Source organism: Epinephelus moara, chromosome 8 (genome assembly GCF_006386435.1).
Source record: "Epinephelus moara isolate mb chromosome 8, YSFRI_EMoa_1.0, whole genome shotgun sequence".
Classification (NCBI taxonomy): domain Eukaryota; kingdom Metazoa; phylum Chordata; class Actinopteri; order Perciformes; family Serranidae; genus Epinephelus; species Epinephelus moara.
In genome coordinates, this window is record NC_065513.1 from 23,492,438 (window position 1) to 23,511,689 (window position 19,252).

The window sequence follows — 19,252 nt, forward strand, 5'->3', positions numbered from 1 at the left end:
GATGTGAGGACTCTAAAACTTCACCAGGGCCTCCATCGGCATATGGGTGAGTAGATAATGGCTGAATTTTCATTTTTGGGTGCACTATCCCTTTAATGTGCATAGTTGCCTTTACACCGCTGCACAGCAACCACCCTGATAACCACCTACCTACAAGAGTGTGTGTGTGTGTGTGTGTGTGTGTGATCTCTGACAGTAGCTGAACACCTCAGTGCTCTTCGTATCCCCTTTCTGAAGTGATTATAACCTGTCCAATGTGTTCATTGTCTTGCTTCCCTGACGTTTGATGGTTTCTCAGAGCTTTTGGGTATTTTTGGGTATGGGTACTTTTTGGATATGTTTCAATGCTTTAATCTGCACATAGACCGATTTATAAAAATCTGTTGTGGGTTCTAAAGAGTGATCGCTCAGTGTACCTGCTTGTTTCAACACAAAGCTGTTTAAGAAGCCTTTTAGCCACTTTAGCCACATTTTTGACACCTCCAACTGATTCAGTGTTTACAAAGCTTCACATTTATTCACTGAAGTTAAAATAAACCTCACAATACATTGTGTAACTTCAGATGATCTGACGTGGTAAAATGAGGGTGACAGAGTGTGCTCAGTGGACAGCTCTATGTGGTTTGATTAGTTCTAATCCACTCACAGGAGCCCCTGGACACAATAGGAGTACTGCCCTAAAACAAGAAGTAAAAATAAAAGTGCTTTTTAAATTATGTAATTATTGTAATATTGTAACAATTGTAAATGTAATGTATACAAAATGTATTTTCCTTTGTCTACTGTCAGCATCAGTTATCCAAAATTCTATTACACTATTGAACGACTAAGTGTGGGCCTGTGGGCTGAATCATTTCCAATTTAATGAATTATTGACTGAACTGATCAATGGATTTAACCATTTAAAATCCAAACATATATGACTGTCCCATTTACTTGAACATGTCGGAGTGAGGTAGAGGTTCTTGATGTGTTTGAAGGTCCATAGTTTTTTAAAATATTTTGCTTAGCAACATATTTCCTTTGTAGAAATATAGCAGAAATACAAGTTCTACAAGTAATATTCAAGGTGGTCTTCAGAGTTTTAGGTGTTTTTCTGGGTAATCTACCAGAAAGTGTCTGACTTCACCCTATGACTATTTTCATATTATTTGCGATTATATAAAACATATATTTAGAAATATGTCATTAGATATGAGAAGATATTCATTTGCAGACGATGACATTTTGTGGCAAAAAAAGATATTATTTGCCTAATATAATGCACTGATTTTTATTTTTTACACGACTAGTGGAAGAAGCTATCGATTACCCCTGCAGTGGACAGTTTCCCCCAGAGGGTGGCAGTAGTTCAACATATCAGCTACATTAAATCCTCAAGAAGAAGTGTCTACTCCCACAGTCCTCTGGTTGTGAAGTGACCTCTGCAGCTAGTTGTTAGCCTGCTGTAAAACGATGGCACCTCCAGTTGCAGTGTCGCCCTTGATTAAGGTTTGTGTTGCTGTATATCTTGTGGTTTGTCGTCTTTTACTGTAAACGACCTTTACAACTGTCTTTCAGGCTGCTAGATACATCGAGCACGCAAACCTGCTAACCGCTAACTTGGAAGCGTGCTATCTTACAGCCAATGATAGCTGTAACTTTGCAACGTTACTGTAACTTGTAACGTGAGTTAGTCAACCCAGAGTCAAGTAAGTAGTTGCATTTTAGCACATTATAGCTTTGTTTTAACATTGGATTTGTCAAATGTTATCGTGTAATGTTAGCGTAATGTGTATTGACGGGACGTCACCCTTGACGTTGCTAGCTAGCAGCTAACAGTTACAGTGTCGCACTGAGTAGCGTTAGCTGTCTCCATTGAAACATTTATTGGTTGTTATAAATAGCAGTGCCCTTGGATGTAATGGAAATTAATCCAATGGAAGGTATTGCAACATGAAACTCGCATCTGGTATCTCAATAAAAAACGTGTTTACCAGTAGTCAAAGTATTAAATTCAGCTGTTAACTTTACTCGTGTTTTGGAGTAAATTGTCGTCCCCCTTACCGCCCACTGCTGTTCATTTTTGGTAGTGAAAGGCTGCACACACGAGATGGACAGAGTGTTTAACATTAGGTGTATCTTTTAACAAAACTACTGCTTCTCGGTTGAATCTGTATTTGCCGAATTAAGGTGTGTGCACCACACTTGTTCAGTTGAAGGTTATAGGTAAATTCTTGAAACAACTGTATAGAGTTCAGTGGGTGTGTCAACATCATGGGAAGCAATGCTGAGTTAGCATGTAAAGGCTACTGGGTATTGTCTCGCATTCCTATAGATGTAGAAGTGATGAAGCCTGAGTGGCAGAAGGTCGTTCAGTTGTCATTTGCCTTAACACCTCACCTGTCACCTACATGATTGACAGTCTGCGTTAGCTTTGGAAGGATTTCACTGCATTGATTTGTATTTCTTTCTCCTTTACAGACTGCAAGGTATTCAGCTTTGATTGCTGGCATCATCTATGGCAAGAAGAGATATGGTGAGTTCTTTTGATTAGTTACCATGTGTGCTGGACTTTACTGGAAAAGTGCACTGAGATAAACCCACTGTAATATAGTGAATATAGAAGAACATTTTACACTCTAAACATTAAGTTTAAAACCCGATTCTGTTACAAAGAAAAGCAAAACATGCAATATCATCAACTTGACTAATTAGATAACACACTCCAGTTACTGGATTAAAGGCCACTAAAGGTTTAAGTGCCAAGAGATGGCAACTCTCCAATCAGTTCCTCTGTTTATCTTATTTAAAGGTTCAGTATGTAACATTTAGGGGGATTTAGTGGCAGCTAATGATGAGGATTGCAGATAACAACCAGCTAAAATTTCTCCTGGTGAGAATTCGTCAGTGTTCATTGTTGAGCAGGTTTTTACTGGAGCCGAATTATTCGCAGTGGTCTCTTCCTCTTAGAAAAGAACAGACAAGGTGATGAAAAACACAGAATAAAGCAGTTTCATGTTACAAATCAGTTTCTCGCATTTGGCACTTCCCAGACAGCCCACTTTCTCAGTACCCCCTCACCTTATTTCTGATTCAGATGTTAAGCTTTCTTTTTTTTTTTTTACTGTGAGTGGAATTATCTGTAGAGGTCTCCTCCACTCCAAAACAAATGGACCTGATGTGATTTAATGAGGTAGAAAATTATTAAAGCAGTTTCACATTAAAAAAATCAGTGTTTTCATAACGCTGTCACTCCAGAGGGGCTGCTAACTACAGATGCTGATGCAAAAATGTGAATGGCCCTGTCTAGAGTCAGTGTTTGGTTTGTCCATTCTTGGCTACTCTAGAAACATTGCAGTGCAACATGGCGATCTCACAGTAGACAAGGACCCGCTCCCTATGTAGATATAAAGGGCTCATTTTAAAGTAATGAAAACATGACGATTCTTATTGTCAGGTGAATGTACACTAAAGAAGGTGCACTTACTATGTTCCATTTCTGCCAATATATCCCCCTAAATCCTACACACTGGAACTTGGCATTTTAGACGCATATAAGTCAGGTCTGTGTACATGTATATAATTCTTGGTTGGTGCTTCTTAACAAGATGTGCACTTAAAATAATGTTACCAGATGTAATTTTTCCATAATGAATGATTAAAAAAACCCTTGACTTTCTTAGATTACCTGAAGCCTGTTGCAGCTGAGGAGAGGAGGATTGAGGAAGAGGAGAAAAAGATTCGAGAGGAGCAGGAGCGCATTGCCAAGGAGCTAAGAGAAGGTAAGCTAATAGCAACACCAATGTATAGTAATTGTAAACTATATTTGAAATCCTGCATGTACTAATCAAACTTATTTTACTCTCTCCTTACAGCAAGTGAAGATACTATTTTGAAGTAAAGCTGGTGTCCCCTATGAGGATGTCCATGTGCAATTCCCAACCTCTCCCTCCTTTTTCCTGGAGTACTAGCGGCAAAGTCGGGTCCAACCAGTCAAACACACCGTGCTGTGGACTTATTCACTGTACCCTTGTATAATACAACACCTCTCTGGATTGCCAGATACAGTGATTTCATGTTAGTTACATGATAGAAAATAAAGCTCTTCAACTCAACATTGTAATAATTCAAATGTTATTAAGTTCATATTTGTAATGAAACAATTGAATAAATACAGAAGTACGTGATAACTGTGGTCTTTCTTTACCAGCATGTGACCCTTGGTTACAGTCAGTGTTCTCCTTTAGCCACTTTACATAACAGTTTTAACAGATCTTTGTTTAAAATTTTAACTTATTTTGCAATTAAGAATTTATTCACATAAGTTAGCACATTAAAGGGACAGTCGACTCCAAAAGCAAAAATACATATTTTTCACTCTCACCTGTCGTGCTATTTATCAGTCTAGATTGTTTTGGTGTGAGTTGCCTAGTGTTGGCGATATCAGCCATTGAGATGCTTGGAACTAAATGGCACTCATGGTGCTCAATAAGATCAATAAATAGCTACAGGCCAGAAGAAAAATTTATATTTTTGATCTTGGGGTCAACTGTCCCTTTTTAAATGCACAAGTTTTTAATGTGTTGCAGTGAAATCATGTTGAGTTGCTTCCTATTTGCCAACACATTTTCTCCATTTACAATATCTACTTACCTTTTGTCCTTTATGTGAAAACGTTGGATTTGAAACATGACAGGCTTCATTGTGTTGATCTTATTAAAAGGTAAGGTGCTTACATGTCAGAAGAATCATTTCTAAAGGAAGCAGATAAGCAACCTATTAATTCTCTCATGGAAAAGGCATATGCTTAAACAATAATTTCCTCACTGTGTTGAGTTCCTACTGTAGAGTGAGCCAACAATCCTATGTAAAAGTAGTTAATACTTGGTTGTCTATGCTACACACTTAATGAGAGTAGAAAAATCATTTACTAAGGAAATTCATTTCAGTTTTAAAGTTATAAGGATTGGTCAACGTGGGTCAAGCTGAAACAATATTAGAAGTTAAGCTGCCTTTTATTTTTTTGATAAAAGAAATTATGTGGTCTTTAAAATGTAAGAAAGAAGATATACTGCCTCGCAGTTGTATGCCAGGCAAGTTACAGTTTACATCCATGTCTGTCCAAACTGATGTAGCCACCACAGTTAACAAGTCTTCAAATATGGATGCAGCTGCAAAGAAGCTACTTCAAAAAAAAAAAAAAAAAAAAAACCATGGATGCTTCATACACATTTTAAATCCAACAGCAAAGAAGATATTTGCAACCCTAACCCTAAGGTTGGCTCCCAAGATTAGTGTCACCAATTCACCAAATGTCTGCCCATCCATTCCCAAGTTATGCAGCTATTCAGCCCAGGCAAGTGTCAATGCAGAAGATTATGATGTCAGAGTGAAGCTGACCTTTGACGTTTTGGATGTACAATGTCATCACTTTGTTTACTTTTGTTAGACATTTGTGTGAAATTTTGTCATAATTAATGTACGAATTCTTGAGTTATGGCCAAAATCATGTTTTGTAAGGCCACTGTGACCTTGACCTTTGACCACCAAATTCTGATCAGTTCATCTGTCAGTCTACAGGGACTTTTGTGCCAAATTTAAAGAAATTCCCTCAAGGTGTTGTTGAGATATTGCCTCGTTGAGAATAAGACGGACTAGGTCATAGTGACTCTGACCTTTGACCACCAAAATCTAATAAGTTCAACCTTGAGTCCGAGAAGACATTTGTGCCAAATCTGAAGAATTTCCCTCAAGGTGTGTGAGATATTGTGTTCTCGAGATCGGGATGGACAGACAACTTGAAAACACACTGCTTCTGGCCATGGTGGTCACTGGCCTGAGGCATAAAAAAGAAAAGCAGCATAATTCTCACAATTAGAACGTTGGAACTAAGTAATGTTTGGTACTTTTTCCTTGAAAAATAATTCAATTAATTGAGGGTCAAAATAGCTGTGCATTATCTTGCTGTCACTTTATTAATCGACTCACCGTTTCAGTTCTAAGTGCATTACAAACTTTGGGAGTCTGTCAAAAGAATTTCTTCGTAATGACTTTTAAAGCAACAGAGATCGGAGCCGAAGTATCAAAGTTTAACAAAGTTTTATTTTCTTGTACAAGAAGGAGTGTTTCACAGTGCAACACACAAGGTGAGGTTACAGAGAAAAAGGCTCGCTGGAGGAGCATTTGCTATCAGCTAATATACAGCACAGGTGGGCGGGGAAGCTTGGATGTTTCTATCAAGTACACACTTGTAGATAACGTCACAATCATCTTCGGTCCCTCTGTTGGAACAATACCCTGCCTGTCTGGCCATCCAAAATGGCCTGTCCTTGACTTGTCTAAGATCTGGGTCTCCCTGTCCTCCCTTACAGATACAGAGCTGATGAATCTGCTGACGTTGTGGTGTTTAAGTACAAAACAGAAACAGTATTCTACTGACCGGTACACAGCGTACATACACAGCGTGATCATAATTTTTATAACACTGACTTTAGAGAATTATGGGTTATATGAAACATGAAGACATAATCATAAATCCAGCTGTTCCCCTACAGTCCCTTGAGGGTCATGTGTTGCTCACAGCGAAGGCCACTGCTGACAGTCTTTTTACCCAGATGCAATCAGTGGTCATCTTAATACAGAATGACTAAAACTTGAAATTCCATGGGGGTATTTGTGTATTCTTACATCCCTCTCTGATGGTCACCTGTTATTATTCAGCAGTCAGTGACCTGGCATGACTTCAGTCCAGACATGCTAAACCCAGGTTTAAAGTAGGTGTGCATCTGTGTACGTCTGGGATAATTTAGACCTAGCTTTTCTTTTTAGATTAGAGATGCAGAGCTTGTGCTGCTGACATATGTCAGGTTGATATTTTTGAAAGCGCTGATCGGCCCAGGATGTCACAGCACAGAGGCCTTACCTAATATTCTCAGGACAGGCTATTATTGGAACAATAACAATGCCAGGGTCGACTAAAAATAGAAACTGAACTTACTGGCATGCCTCTTGGCTTTACTTAGCTCTCACAGATAGCAAAAATATCTTCCCAGGACTGGTGAGGGTGGCAAGACTGGGATTACAGTGATCTAATTACAATTGTTTTTCTTCCATTTCTTTTAAAAGTACATCACCAAACAAATGAAATTTAAAAAAAAGAAGAAGAAGGATATTAAAATGACTAGAGTTAAACAGGAATTAAAATAAAAATTCTACAAAACAGAAATGATGGAAAAATACTGGTGACATTGTGAGCAAAAACACAAATTATGTTTACAAATGCAAAAAAAAAAAAGCAACAAAAAACAAACAAAAAAACGTCACTTTGTCTTTAAGTGGGACATCTTTACACTTTGGCGTCTGTATGCACATTCACAGGCACATAACTGGTGTAAACTTCCTGTAACACACCTCAGCTGTTTCCTACACAACACATTGTACCCCAGATTACAGGCTGAAGCTCTGGCAGCATTTACGCACAGGAGTACCATGCACATTACTTAACCGAGCAATCGACAACAGACGGGAACACCTGAGCCTCTGCTGACATAACCTGATGGAGCGTCATTACTCAGTGTTATTCACTAGACTGTTTTATAACGTAAATGCTACGGTTCTTCATTTGTGGGGCCTGTAAATGTAAAAATGCTCCTGTTTCTTCCTTTCCACATCTTTATTCTTAAACTTTGTAGATCTTTTTATGTTTTAAATAAAAATGTTGTCTACAGTGATGACCAAGAAAACCTTATTATTTAAGAGCACCTATGATCAGTGTCCAGTTAAACATAGCCAGGCAATGCTGGGAAATCTGAAGTGAATAAGGTCAAGGCCAGTTGTGAATGTGGAGAAGTATAAAAACAGAACTGGAAAAACTTTACTGGCCTGTCATGAACTTTATGGTTTGTTCCTGGGGATAAAATCCCAGTATAGAGATTTGGAAACACTTTATCTGAAGATGGAAACACACACACAAACAACCCAAAAAAGGAGAAGAAAGATGGTTGTTTTTTTGCATACTTAAAGTACAAAAAAACAATCCCCAAAATCTGAATAAAATCATCTCATTCATTTACAACGTATCACATTACCTTCTCAGCAGGTGTGACTCAACAACTCTCATATTTGCACTTGGTCTCACTGGAGATCTTCATGCCTAAAATACACTTGTCTGCTCATGTAAACACATTTGGCCTGGGCGTGTGACTCGAGGCTCAGGCCAAGTGCCGTTATGTATCCTGTTATAAAGCCCTGCAAACAATTACATAAAGCCCACACACTGCTGAATGCAATGGTTCATCAGCTTACAGCGGGGGATTTTGTTAACTGGATTAGCGGTAGATTTAAACTCTGTATTTAGGTTCAAGAAGTGAAAATAATCAGTGAGCCTGTCTGTGCATCAGATATAAAAGGGCTCACACGGCGTCTTCTCACCACAGCTCAGACACGGCAGCAGCTCTTCACTGAAAACTTCCTGCAGCTTCATTCTACGCCTCAGGTAATAAGATGCTGCTTTGTGGTAACTAACTGGTCTTTTTGTAAACTAAATGTAGAGTAGTAAGAGTGACTTTTTTTCCTTTAAATGACACATTTGATACAATTAACATGCTTGACTTTGTTTTGCTTAGAATGGACTTCCAAATCTTTGCCCTGGTGATGTTGTTCCTGGCCTGTGTGGAGCAGGGCCTGGCCTCCTGTGTGGTTGACAGTTTCACAGTCAAAGAGGACTTTGACCCCAAGAGAGTGAGTGTAGAAATATGTCTGTGTATTCAATTTAGTTACAGTGCAAGTCACTTCACAGTAATACTACTATGTAGGTTCAGGACAGCTAGCTGTCTCCCACAGATGAATGAGTAGGAAAACAGATTGAAAAGGAATAAAATGATGGACATCCTCAAAGTAAACCAGGACATCATCAGTGTTCAGTGAAATATAGTATTGCATACTGTGCTACAATCAGGGAATTTGTTGATCCTCTAAGATCCCTGATTGTAGTACACATGCAAAAGACCCAAATTTGGCTCCATATGGTTTATATGTATAGCTATATTTTACTGATGAAATGCCTATTAAAAGAATTTCTGTATTCATCTTTCTGATTTTCTTCCTGACAGTATGAAGGAAAGTGGTATGCCCTGCAGAAGAAAGACCCCGAGGGTTTGTTCCTGCAAGACAACATCTCTGCTGAGTACACAGTTGGAGATGATGGTGCTATGATTGCCTCCTCCAGGGGCAGAGTGACTCTCTTTGGGTGGGTATTTGTCATTTTTCAGTCACAGTCTGAATATGATTTTATGTTTAAACAAAAAGTTTCTGTTCCTACTTGCAAATGTGTCATTTCTTTCTCTATGTGACATCCAGGTTTTGGGTTGTCTGTGCTGACATGGCTGCTCAGTACTCCGTGCCTGACCCCGGCACCCCTGGCAAGATGTTCATGAACTACCAGGGCCTGGCCAGCTACCTGTCGAGCGGCGGTAAGCTTCCTCAACTGTACACACAGATTCTCTCAGCCTCTCTCTCTCTCTCTCTCACGCAGTTGAAATTTACTTCTTGCTCTCTGCTCTTCCAGGTGACAACTACTGGGTCATTGACACAGACTATGACAACTATGCCATCACCTATGCCTGCCGCACTCTGAAGGAGGATGGAAGCTGCGAGGATGGATACTCCCTGGTCTTCTCCCGCAACCCACGTGGCCTCCCCCCTGCCATCCAGAGAGTCGTCCGCCAAAAGCAGGAGGAAATCTGCATGGCCGGAGAGTTCCAGCCTGTGCTGCAGTCTGGTAAGTACTCAGTCTGCCACATTCAGCTGCACTGACAGTCAGACAAACAGAGATCTTGTACCTTGACTCGCTTTGAAAGTGTTTAGTTGATACTCTGATGCAAAAAAGTCCTAAAAGGACACATTTTTAATATCAAGAGATAAAAGAAGTCTCTATGCTACACTTGGATTTATCGGACTACAGCCCTTTACAGCAATTTATTTCCAAAGGACTTTAAGATTTAAGTTCAGAAACACAGAAACGTGTCTAAGCTACATAAATCACTTATCAAATTGCCAAGTGCTGCTCTGAATCACTAAAGCTTCTAAAAAGCTCACTTTGTTGAATAGTATTAATACATTAATTATTTTAAACTGTGTGTTACATTGAAACTCATCTAACACATGTTCCTCTTCTGTCTGTATTCTTAACAGGAGCCTGCTAGACTGTTCATTAGCTGGAGTTTGTCAAGCCCTTTGTTATCCTGGATTGATCATTGTCCTGCCTAAACTGAAGCCAAAGCTCTTCTCAAAGACGCAAATATGAGAATAATCATGCTATGCTTATGATTGACCATGTTTCAATGTCAAGTGAGAGAATTTGCAGATAAATCCACTTCAACGCCCCATGAAAAATTTAATTAATGCTTCCAAGGTGAAACTATATTTCCAAATCCAAACCACTGAAAAGTAGCGGTTGAGTGAATGTGATGAAATCCCCAACCACACAGTATTGTCACACTGATGGGTACCATCTGCACTGTGTAATCATTCTGTAATGGTGACAATAAATTTTGTAAAGAAACTCTGTTCTTGTTTTTTTTGATTCAACTTTTAATTATCCAGAGCACAAACATATAAAACACAACAATATAAAGATCTGCGACATTGGTAAAAAAAACAAAAAAACAAAAAAAAAACAAATTAAAAAACAGATAACAAAAAATGACTCAAGTATCCATTATATTTGTTTGTCTGGCTGTAACAGTTTCTGATAACAGTGTGATCAGTTAATTATTAATCTCATTGCTCAGTGACATTTTGTATTTCATTTCAATAATGCAAAACAAGCATTAATACTAAAATCTTATTTTAACACTGCGTTTAACAAGTTGTCCTTAAGGATGTATGACCTATTCATGTGTAAATACATTACAAGGATAAATCCAGTAATATTCAATATATTCTTATTGTCAACAAATCCAATAAAAAGACCAAAATGGACAATGAATTGACCCAAAGAACAAGTGTTGCCTGCGTATCCAAAGCCTGATATATCTTGATATATAATTTTTTGTTGTCCAACATTCATTAAGCAACTGTGTATTAATCCACTGCTGAAAACAGTCCCCAACAAATCACAGTGCCCAGCTTTTTAGGTAATTTTTTTTTTTTTTTAAATTGAAACTACATATTATTGACCTGTCTTGTGTCTTCAGCAGAAACCAGTGGAATCTTGGCTGAGTGCCCAAGACAGTGTAGAAAAGTCAGACAGTATTGAAAGAACAAGTGACATGTTGTTTGTTTTGACTGACTTAAACATGTTTCCACCAAGAAAGGATGTGTTCAATCCCTTTATCTATCACCATAAGCCAATAAATCTACAGCTGCTTTACAAGTGAATGTATTTGATCTTGTAATGTTTGCAGATTACTGTATTCAGTCACTTTTATCTAACATTCTCAAAGTCTTTGAACTTGAAACCACTACTATACACTGCCAATACATGTGATGCCTGTATTACAGCAGGAGTATGAAAAATAAATGTATGCTTATAATTTCATTGGGGCATATCAGAAACGACCCATACTGTATAACATATATAATCAACATACTGATGTCTATAAAATGTATTTACATCGTACAAAACTGTTTAGAAACATAATATAAATGGTACCAGACTTGACTTTGGTCTACATCTCCTCTGAGTACCTCTCTGGCAGCGAGAACTGGCCGGGCCTTCCCCAGTAGTCCACAGCTCGGACTCTGTACAGACCGCCAACCTCCTGGTCCACTGCAGAGCACAACATGGCATATGGTATTATTTCTATGGCTGGATTTCAGTATGCTAAAATATGGTTTAAAAGGTGAATAAAATTCAGTTTTGATGCTCAGTGCCATTGCCTCTTACCAGGTGAATAAACATGAGAAGTAAAAATGGTATCTTGAGTATTGATTCTGCTGAATTCCTTCTGCTCTGTGGAGAACTCCACTTCAAATGTCTTAATGCATCTGCAAATGCAAAGAAGTTTAAGTGCATGAATGACTGCTGTCTTGTTCTTGGTCTATGCATATTAAATATTCACCTCATCTCAGCATAGTTATTTAGAGTCTACTGAACTGCTGCACCTAATATATAGGAGTTCTAGATAAGTGAATAAATCTGAACCCACTTTCACTTCTTTTGTATTTTCTTGCTGTGACAAATCAAAAAACAAACAAACAAAAAACGTGGACCTACTTGCAGTCGATACAGTGGTCTGACCAGGCAATCAGAACTTGGCCTTTGGTGATCCTGATAAAGCGTAATCCATTCACCTAACCACAAGTCAGATATTGAGAGTTAATAATAATAATAATATCTTTAAAATTATGCAGCTCAGTTCCATAAAAGTATTTGTTGGCTGTGTACCACTTACATCTATGAAGCTTCCATCACAGCACAGGCTTTGAGTTACATTCAGGACACACTGTCTTCATACTTAAATCATAAACCCCTTTCTGTCTTTGCAAAGTTTCAGTGCCTAGAGAAAATCTGCCTTACTTGAATAAATGCACAAAGTAGGAGTCTACTTTTAAACTGTTACAGATAAATAACATTTATGAGAGAGGTGGACTGTGAGGTTCATGCAAACAAGGAGAACAATTAAAGATACCTTGACTTAATGTTGCTGTTGTGTGTTCAGTGTTGGTACTGACCTGGCCTGGCACTGCTTTGGGTCGGGCACAAACATGTATGAGGAGGACAGAGGGCAGGGACAGTTCAGCTTTCAGAGTCAGAGTGTCCCCAGCAGGGACTTCCCAGGGTCCATCAACATGAGGGTCCTGACACAATGACACATCATCAGTGGGTCACAGCACTTTATGGAGATGAAAAGCCCAAACTGATCGAACAAATCAGCTCTGCCTTAATGTCAGCAGATGGAATTCAACATATTAATTAAAGCTGCGCTGAAAAGGATTTTCATCCATGAATACACCTGGCCTCACAACAGTGTGCAAGTAACATGTACACGGTCTCATATTGCATACTAGAAAATCTGAGAGATCAGGCACGCCATCTACCAAACAACACCGACACTTAACAGATATATTGTCATCATAATATTACTGTATACTGGTCGCAAACATTATTTACCACACAATAGTCACTTAGTGGGAAAGTTGGCTTTTTCATAACTGATCTTGAGGAGGAACACTATGGTTCATCTGACAAAGAACACAGTCTAGGCTGATTTAATTTAATTACAGGTTTTGAATTAAGCCCCACTGACAATAAACCAATTACAGTAATTCTGAGCAGACTGATTAATTTAGAATGAAAACAAACAACAACAACAACAACAACCTAAAAATCGTTTATAGTAAACTAAAAAGACAGATTACAGATGACTTTAAAAAATAAAATAAAGTTATAGCTATATGGAAGTGATTTGGAAAAAGCTTCTCTTCACATACTGTGAATTTACTATGCACAACTATTGAAAAAGAAATCACATTGTGTATTGCAAAAAAACTAAAACAATGTTGTTTACCTGCACGGTCCTGAGGCGTCTGAACTGTTCTGTTGAGGGGTAGTCAGGGCGGCCCATGCTCTGCCACAGCTGGTACGGGTTGGTTACATTGTTGTCAATGTAATATGTGACATACACAAGACCTGGATAGCAGACAGCACATAACAGGCAGGACGGAATTAAGCCAATGTTGGCCCGGGTCATATTATACTTGAAATATCATTACCTATTAATCTAGAATAATAGTACACCCAACAATATTGTGTTGAACCCACCCTTTTGTGCAGACAGTCCCTTCAGTGAGATGGTGACATCATCAGTGTTTGTGGAGGTGCTGTTGTCGTCACTGTTGTAGAGCAGCACTGCTGCCTGCCAGCTGTCTGAGCCGCCTGGTATTGTAGGCTTATGACTGCTGGCGAGAACTCCTATAGTGCTCTTGTTGGCTCCTGCTGAGCTCAGAACCTGAGCCAAGACCTGGGTCTCTCCTTAAAGTACAATCACATGCAGGAGAGGCAGCAGGGCATTTAAAATAGGATTCAGACAGATGAGACAGCAATATCCTGCAGACATGAGCTTTGCTTGTGCAAGGGTCTGCTTCAGAAAACACACGTTATTTAAATCCACATAACTCAATCAGACATTTCCTCTGAGGAACAGATAAAAGCCTACAGGGTCACCTGTTCTAGAGTAAAGAGATTGTCACCTAGCAGAGCCAGCAGGCCCATGACAGTGAGGACAGGCTTCCTGATCAGCTGGACGTGAGGCGGCTGGGTGTTGTTGACCTGGAAGCGGGCAGTCAGTGTGCGCTGGGTGAAGGGGTGGGGGTGGTAGCTGAGGAAGGCATTGTCATTGCTGAGCAGGGTGTAGTTGATGGTGCTGTTTGGGTCTGCCAGCAGCAGATCCTGGTGCTGGTTTATTACCTGTAGGAGCCAGACAGAGGATTGGTGTAAAGTAAGTGGCAGAGCTAAGCCTGTCTGGGTTTGGTGTGCAGTTCCCCGTCCAACCAGTGGCTACAGTGACAAGCATGTATTAGGTTAGGTGCTCTGTGAATGAGAAACAAACAAATTGTGTGATTCACCATCTTCAGGAATAAGTACATTATTTGCTCTACACTCATACTAGACTTAAAGACCTGCGTGTAAGATTTAGTGGCATCGGGCAGTGAAATTGCAGAACTGAAACTTCTCCCATGTACCAAGTGTGTAGGAGAACTATAGTGAATGCCAAACACGAGTAGCCCTATCCGGAGCCACTGTTTGGTTTGTCTGTTCTGAGCTAATGTAGAAACATGGCGGACTCAATGGAAGAGGACCCACGCCACATGTCTCATTCTAAGGTACTGAAAATACAACACCTCTTATTTTCAGGTAATTCTTAAAACTAATGAAAACATACCTACGAATATTACATACCATTTCTGCCCCTAAATCCACATACACACACTGGACCTTTAAATACAAATGCTGATCTTTACCATCAAGTGTTCAAATACAATTTTTCCTCTCTATTTCATGTTGCTCTCCTTCATCCCTTCACCTAACCTTCACCACCATCGCAGCATAGGTCACATCAGCTCTCCACTCCTGAGGCCTAGACCAGCCCACCAGTGGGTCAGCCTCATCGTTGTAAACAGGGAGGCTGCGGAACCGAGGGAAACGCTCCTGGATCTCCTGCACCGTCTGGATCTCCTGCTGCAAGATGGGTAAGGAGTAGCCTCCTCCCTGAAGGACAGAGACAGAAAGTAAGCTTCAACTAAAGTAATTCTCATTGCATCCGTTTTATAGTTAATAAAGCTAATGGAGCCACTAACAATTATAGTTTGAGATAACTCAGGCAAAATTTAAATAACACCACTATCCTTAAGTTTGTTCCCAGAAATGACTATATCAACTAAACTGTGTCTAAACAATGAATGTGACAATTTTATATTATATTTGTTTGAGATATTCTTTGAGTTGAGAAAAGCCCACCTTCTTGTGCAGGGCGATGTAATCGATCCTGACCCCTGTCTCTCCAGTGAAGTAGTTGGTGCCGTTGTAGCAGTGCTGCAGCATGGCCCAGCAGTATGGTGAGTGTGGGGGGGAATGACAGGAGTCTCCTGGGCCCCCAAACCTCAGGTAACTGCTGGCAGCACGCAGACCCTCCGAACAGGCATCATAGTAGTTTAAAAACCCTGAAGAAAAAATTGTCGTACTGAAAGAACTCTCGATCAAACCCCAAACAACTCTTACTATCTTAATACACTAATGAGGATCTGTCAGTTAAGGTACAGAAAATATATAGCATGATGCAGGTAGACAATACCGATTAATTGACAACACATTTTTATTTATTGTCAGTGTGGATGTACAAAGTTTCAAATAAGCATTTATCAAACGACACATATTTTGAATAGGTTATAGTAAGACAAGCATATTTATGTAAGTAAGTACCATTATATCTATGAGGGAAAGTGAGAACAAAATTGATTGGAGCAAATTTGCATGTCCTTGTACCAATGGCTACAATTTCCACTTTAAAAATAACTAATATGACATTAAAATATGATGTAGGATGCATTACGGTTTACCTTGGATTGACACGGTGACATTATCAAAGTCATGGTTGTTGGGTTCATTCCATGTCTCAAAGTTCCACTGAGAGACACTACCCAGGCCATATTTGTCTGTAATTAAACAAAACACAGCAGAAATCACATTATGTACGAGCGAGCAGGATCGTAAAGTGGAGGTTAAGCTTTAAAGGTGGTTATAGGTTATGTTGAATTACACTAAAAACATTTACACATACATTTTATGGATGCTTCTGTGGGGACATTACACTTCCTAAATGGTACTGATGGGAATAACTTATGTACTACTACTTATGTAAAAAACAAGCTAAAATGTTCCAAAAATGTGTGTGATTTAACTGTGAAACACAATATATATGTATTACCTTAATTTTTCAGAGCAAGCCCCACTAAAGCAGCTGTACAATCTGGAAAAGTGTGGTTTTAAATACTCATTTCAGCACTTTTAACAATGCTTAACACTTTTTCAGATTCAGATTTTATTGACTATGACTGACAAAACAATGGCACTCACCGATGTACCTCTTGGCGAGGAGATAAATCAGATTTCTCCACTTGACCACTTGTGATTTGTCCTCAAAGTCAGTGAAGTAGTTAGAGACACTGCCCATCAGTTCAAAACCTGAAAAGCAGATGTGCAGGAATCAATTACAGTTCAGATATTACAGCATCATGTCACAAGTGCAAGAGACGCCAGCAAAATCAAACTTGACTTGTAGTTTTTTTTTCTTTTTACCTTTTCTTACCCTTGTGCTTTAAGCGTAGTTTGGAAAAGGCTATTGAAATAGCTCTGCTTTGGAATCTTAATGAAAGCATTTGGGACAACAGTGTCTCAATAATACTCACTTAACCATATTACAATTATCTAAGAAACAATTAAAGAGCAGCCACTGAACAATTAACAAGTCATCCAATATCAGCAATGTGACAACCAGGCAAAAACATGGAAATTAGTGTGATTTATTTGCAAAGAAGAACTTTAAATATGCATCACAAACATGATGTGACATTTTCCAGCTGGAGTCATGGTACAGTACCTGGTCTGAGTCCATTAATCCACAACAGTTCTATCAGCTGGTCCAGTTTAGTGAAGTTGTAATGGGGTTGTCCTCCAATATCTCTACAACAACAACAACAACAACAACAACACCAGACAACAGTCATTTATCATTATGAACACTTGCAAAACCAGTAACTGATAATATATGACTGTCAGACTAGACATATCCAAAATAATACTATGTGACATGTTTGCATGCAAGCGTGGCTGGAGAAGTCTCCACTTGGTAGTTCACTCACTGTGCAGTCACCAGCTCCAACATCCAGTGAATCCTGACCTGCTGGATCCCTCCATGGGGGACTGAGCCCACATAGGCCAGGTTCAGCTGCTGGTCAGTGCTCAGGTCAAACTGGTGGGCCTGAGTGTGAGGGAGCGGGGGACTAAGCACATAGAGGAGCCTCCTTTTAAACCTTGTGATGCACCAGTACACACCAGCTTGTTTATAGAATAAATAGGAAAGTGTAGCCCAATCAGACTTTGGACTGAGACATGTTAATAGTTGTCTATTGAGAAAACTATGCCAATGGCCATATAAAAAAACTAATATTTTAAATATGTCTTAGCTTTACTAAAGATGCTTACATGATGCGACACAATTTAATACCTATTTTTAATTGCAGAGGACTTCTGGCAGATTCGGCATGAAAATGAACTCACATTTATATCTCAATTTCAACAAAATGTCAACTCTTTCATTGCTTCCTGTACACCTGCATATATTAGCATAACATTTATTGTGAGTAAAACAATTTACATTTGACCTACCAGAAACCAGTGCTTCTCCAAAAGTGTTTAAGATATCCTACTGGTTTCCCAACATCGACTGTGATGACATATGAAGTCGGTGAAGTCCCGGTGATGTTGAGAAGTAACGCAAAGACAGAAAAAGTTTTCCAATGCATGTCTGCGACCGAGCATGGCAACTCAGTATGCCGCGCTAGTGTAAATGGCTGTTAAAATGATGTGAAGTCAGTAGTCAGTAACGAGGTCACTTTAACATGCCGTACATATTGTATGTGAATAAATGAGAAACAGTCACTTGACACAATTCACTGTAGAAAGACTAAAACACAACAAAATAAACGCATTTCCTCTCCTGTCGCGAGCTGCAGTCAGTCAGCTGAGCATGATGACGTTTAATGCATGCGACCTTGTTGTTGTAGTCTTTTAGGGAAGTGGAGATTGTTTTATAAATACAGCAACTTGAAAGTATCTTCGAATTACAAAAACGTGTTTATTTATTGCCATGTAAGTTAAGAAAAATACTAAATTAGAATTAGAGACATTAGTGTCAAGTTTAATAACTTGAGTAATAAAAACGTTAATTTAGTATCAGGGAACATCCAACTGGATTTCTAAGGTAAAAGTTAACTATTTTTGGCACAACCATCACCCCACAAAACCTGAAAATTATCAGTAAGGTAAGAGTAACTCACTGTGTAGTAAAAACTGTTTAAACGTCGCTGTTTAAAGTAGCACTAATGCCTATACTACATCCTATGGATGGAATTGGCATAAATGTCATAGTTGGTAATCTAAGGTACTGTTGGGTCCAAGCCTCAATATCAGAAGGGCAGCTTCTCTCTGACTTCCATCTCTGGCATCCAACAGCCAGTCAGTGTTGCAAAATGTTGGCACTTCCCTTACAGCACCAGTTAGACCAGCACCACCTGGCTGTGGCTTAGTTTTTTTTTTTTTTAAGTTTTAGTTTTAGTTTTTAGTTTTATATACTTTATTAATCCCCGAGGGGAAATTAAATTTTTCACTCTGTTTGTCAATTACACACAGGTCCGAACACACACATGCACAAACAGGACCTATACATGCACTAAGTGGAGAGATGTCAGAGTGGGCTGCCCATGACAGGCGCTCTGAGCGGTTGGGGGGTTCGGTGCCTTGCTCAGGGGCACCTCGGCAGTGCCCAGGAGGTGAACTGGCACCTCTCCAGCTACCAGTCCACGCTCCATATTTTGGTCCGGACGGGGACTTGAACAGGCGACCCTCCGGTTCCCAACCCAAGTCCCTATGGACTGAGCTACTGCCGCCCCAATACAATATATAGCCATGAAGTTTACTTGTATAGGAAAATTAGTGGATTTGTTGACATTTCTTCCATTACACTTTTGCTCAAATAACTACCAAGGTCAA

General features: G+C 39.3%; 2 protein-coding genes across 3 annotated transcripts; one reads left to right on the plus strand and one right to left on the minus strand.

The window, feature by feature from the left end:
- Positions 1 to 8,379: 8,379 nt before the first annotated feature.
- Positions 8,380 to 10,502, plus strand: LOC126394407 (purpurin-like). Of its 2 annotated transcripts, XM_050051212.1 has the most exons (6): positions 8,380 to 8,476; positions 8,607 to 8,721; positions 9,093 to 9,229; positions 9,340 to 9,452; positions 9,548 to 9,760; positions 10,174 to 10,502. In XM_050051212.1, exons 2-6 carry the CDS (start codon positions 8,608 to 8,610, stop codon positions 10,182 to 10,184), a joined length of 588 nt encoding a protein of 195 aa, XP_049907169.1. In that variant the 5' UTR covers positions 8,380 to 8,476; position 8,607; the 3' UTR covers positions 10,185 to 10,502. The 2 variants fall into 2 exon arrangements, with proteins under 2 accessions (XP_049907169.1, XP_049907168.1); XM_050051211.1 differs by lacking the exon at positions 8,380 to 8,476 and having other exon boundaries at positions 8,584 to 8,721.
- A 42-nt stretch (positions 10,503 to 10,544) lies between these two features.
- Positions 10,545 to 18,239, minus strand: idua (alpha-L-iduronidase). Its single transcript, XM_050051179.1, has 14 exons — positions 17,870 to 18,239; positions 17,344 to 17,484; positions 17,082 to 17,164; positions 16,559 to 16,666; positions 16,042 to 16,137; positions 15,443 to 15,645; positions 15,014 to 15,193; positions 14,176 to 14,392; positions 13,748 to 13,957; positions 13,494 to 13,615; positions 12,658 to 12,783; positions 12,200 to 12,276; positions 11,870 to 11,970; positions 10,545 to 11,752 (listed from the first exon to the last, which is right to left on the minus strand). Exons 1-14 carry the CDS (start codon positions 18,004 to 18,006, stop codon positions 11,652 to 11,654), a joined length of 1,902 nt encoding a protein of 633 aa, XP_049907136.1. The 5' UTR covers positions 18,007 to 18,239; the 3' UTR covers positions 10,545 to 11,651.
- Between the last annotated feature and the right edge of the window lie 1,013 nt (positions 18,240 to 19,252).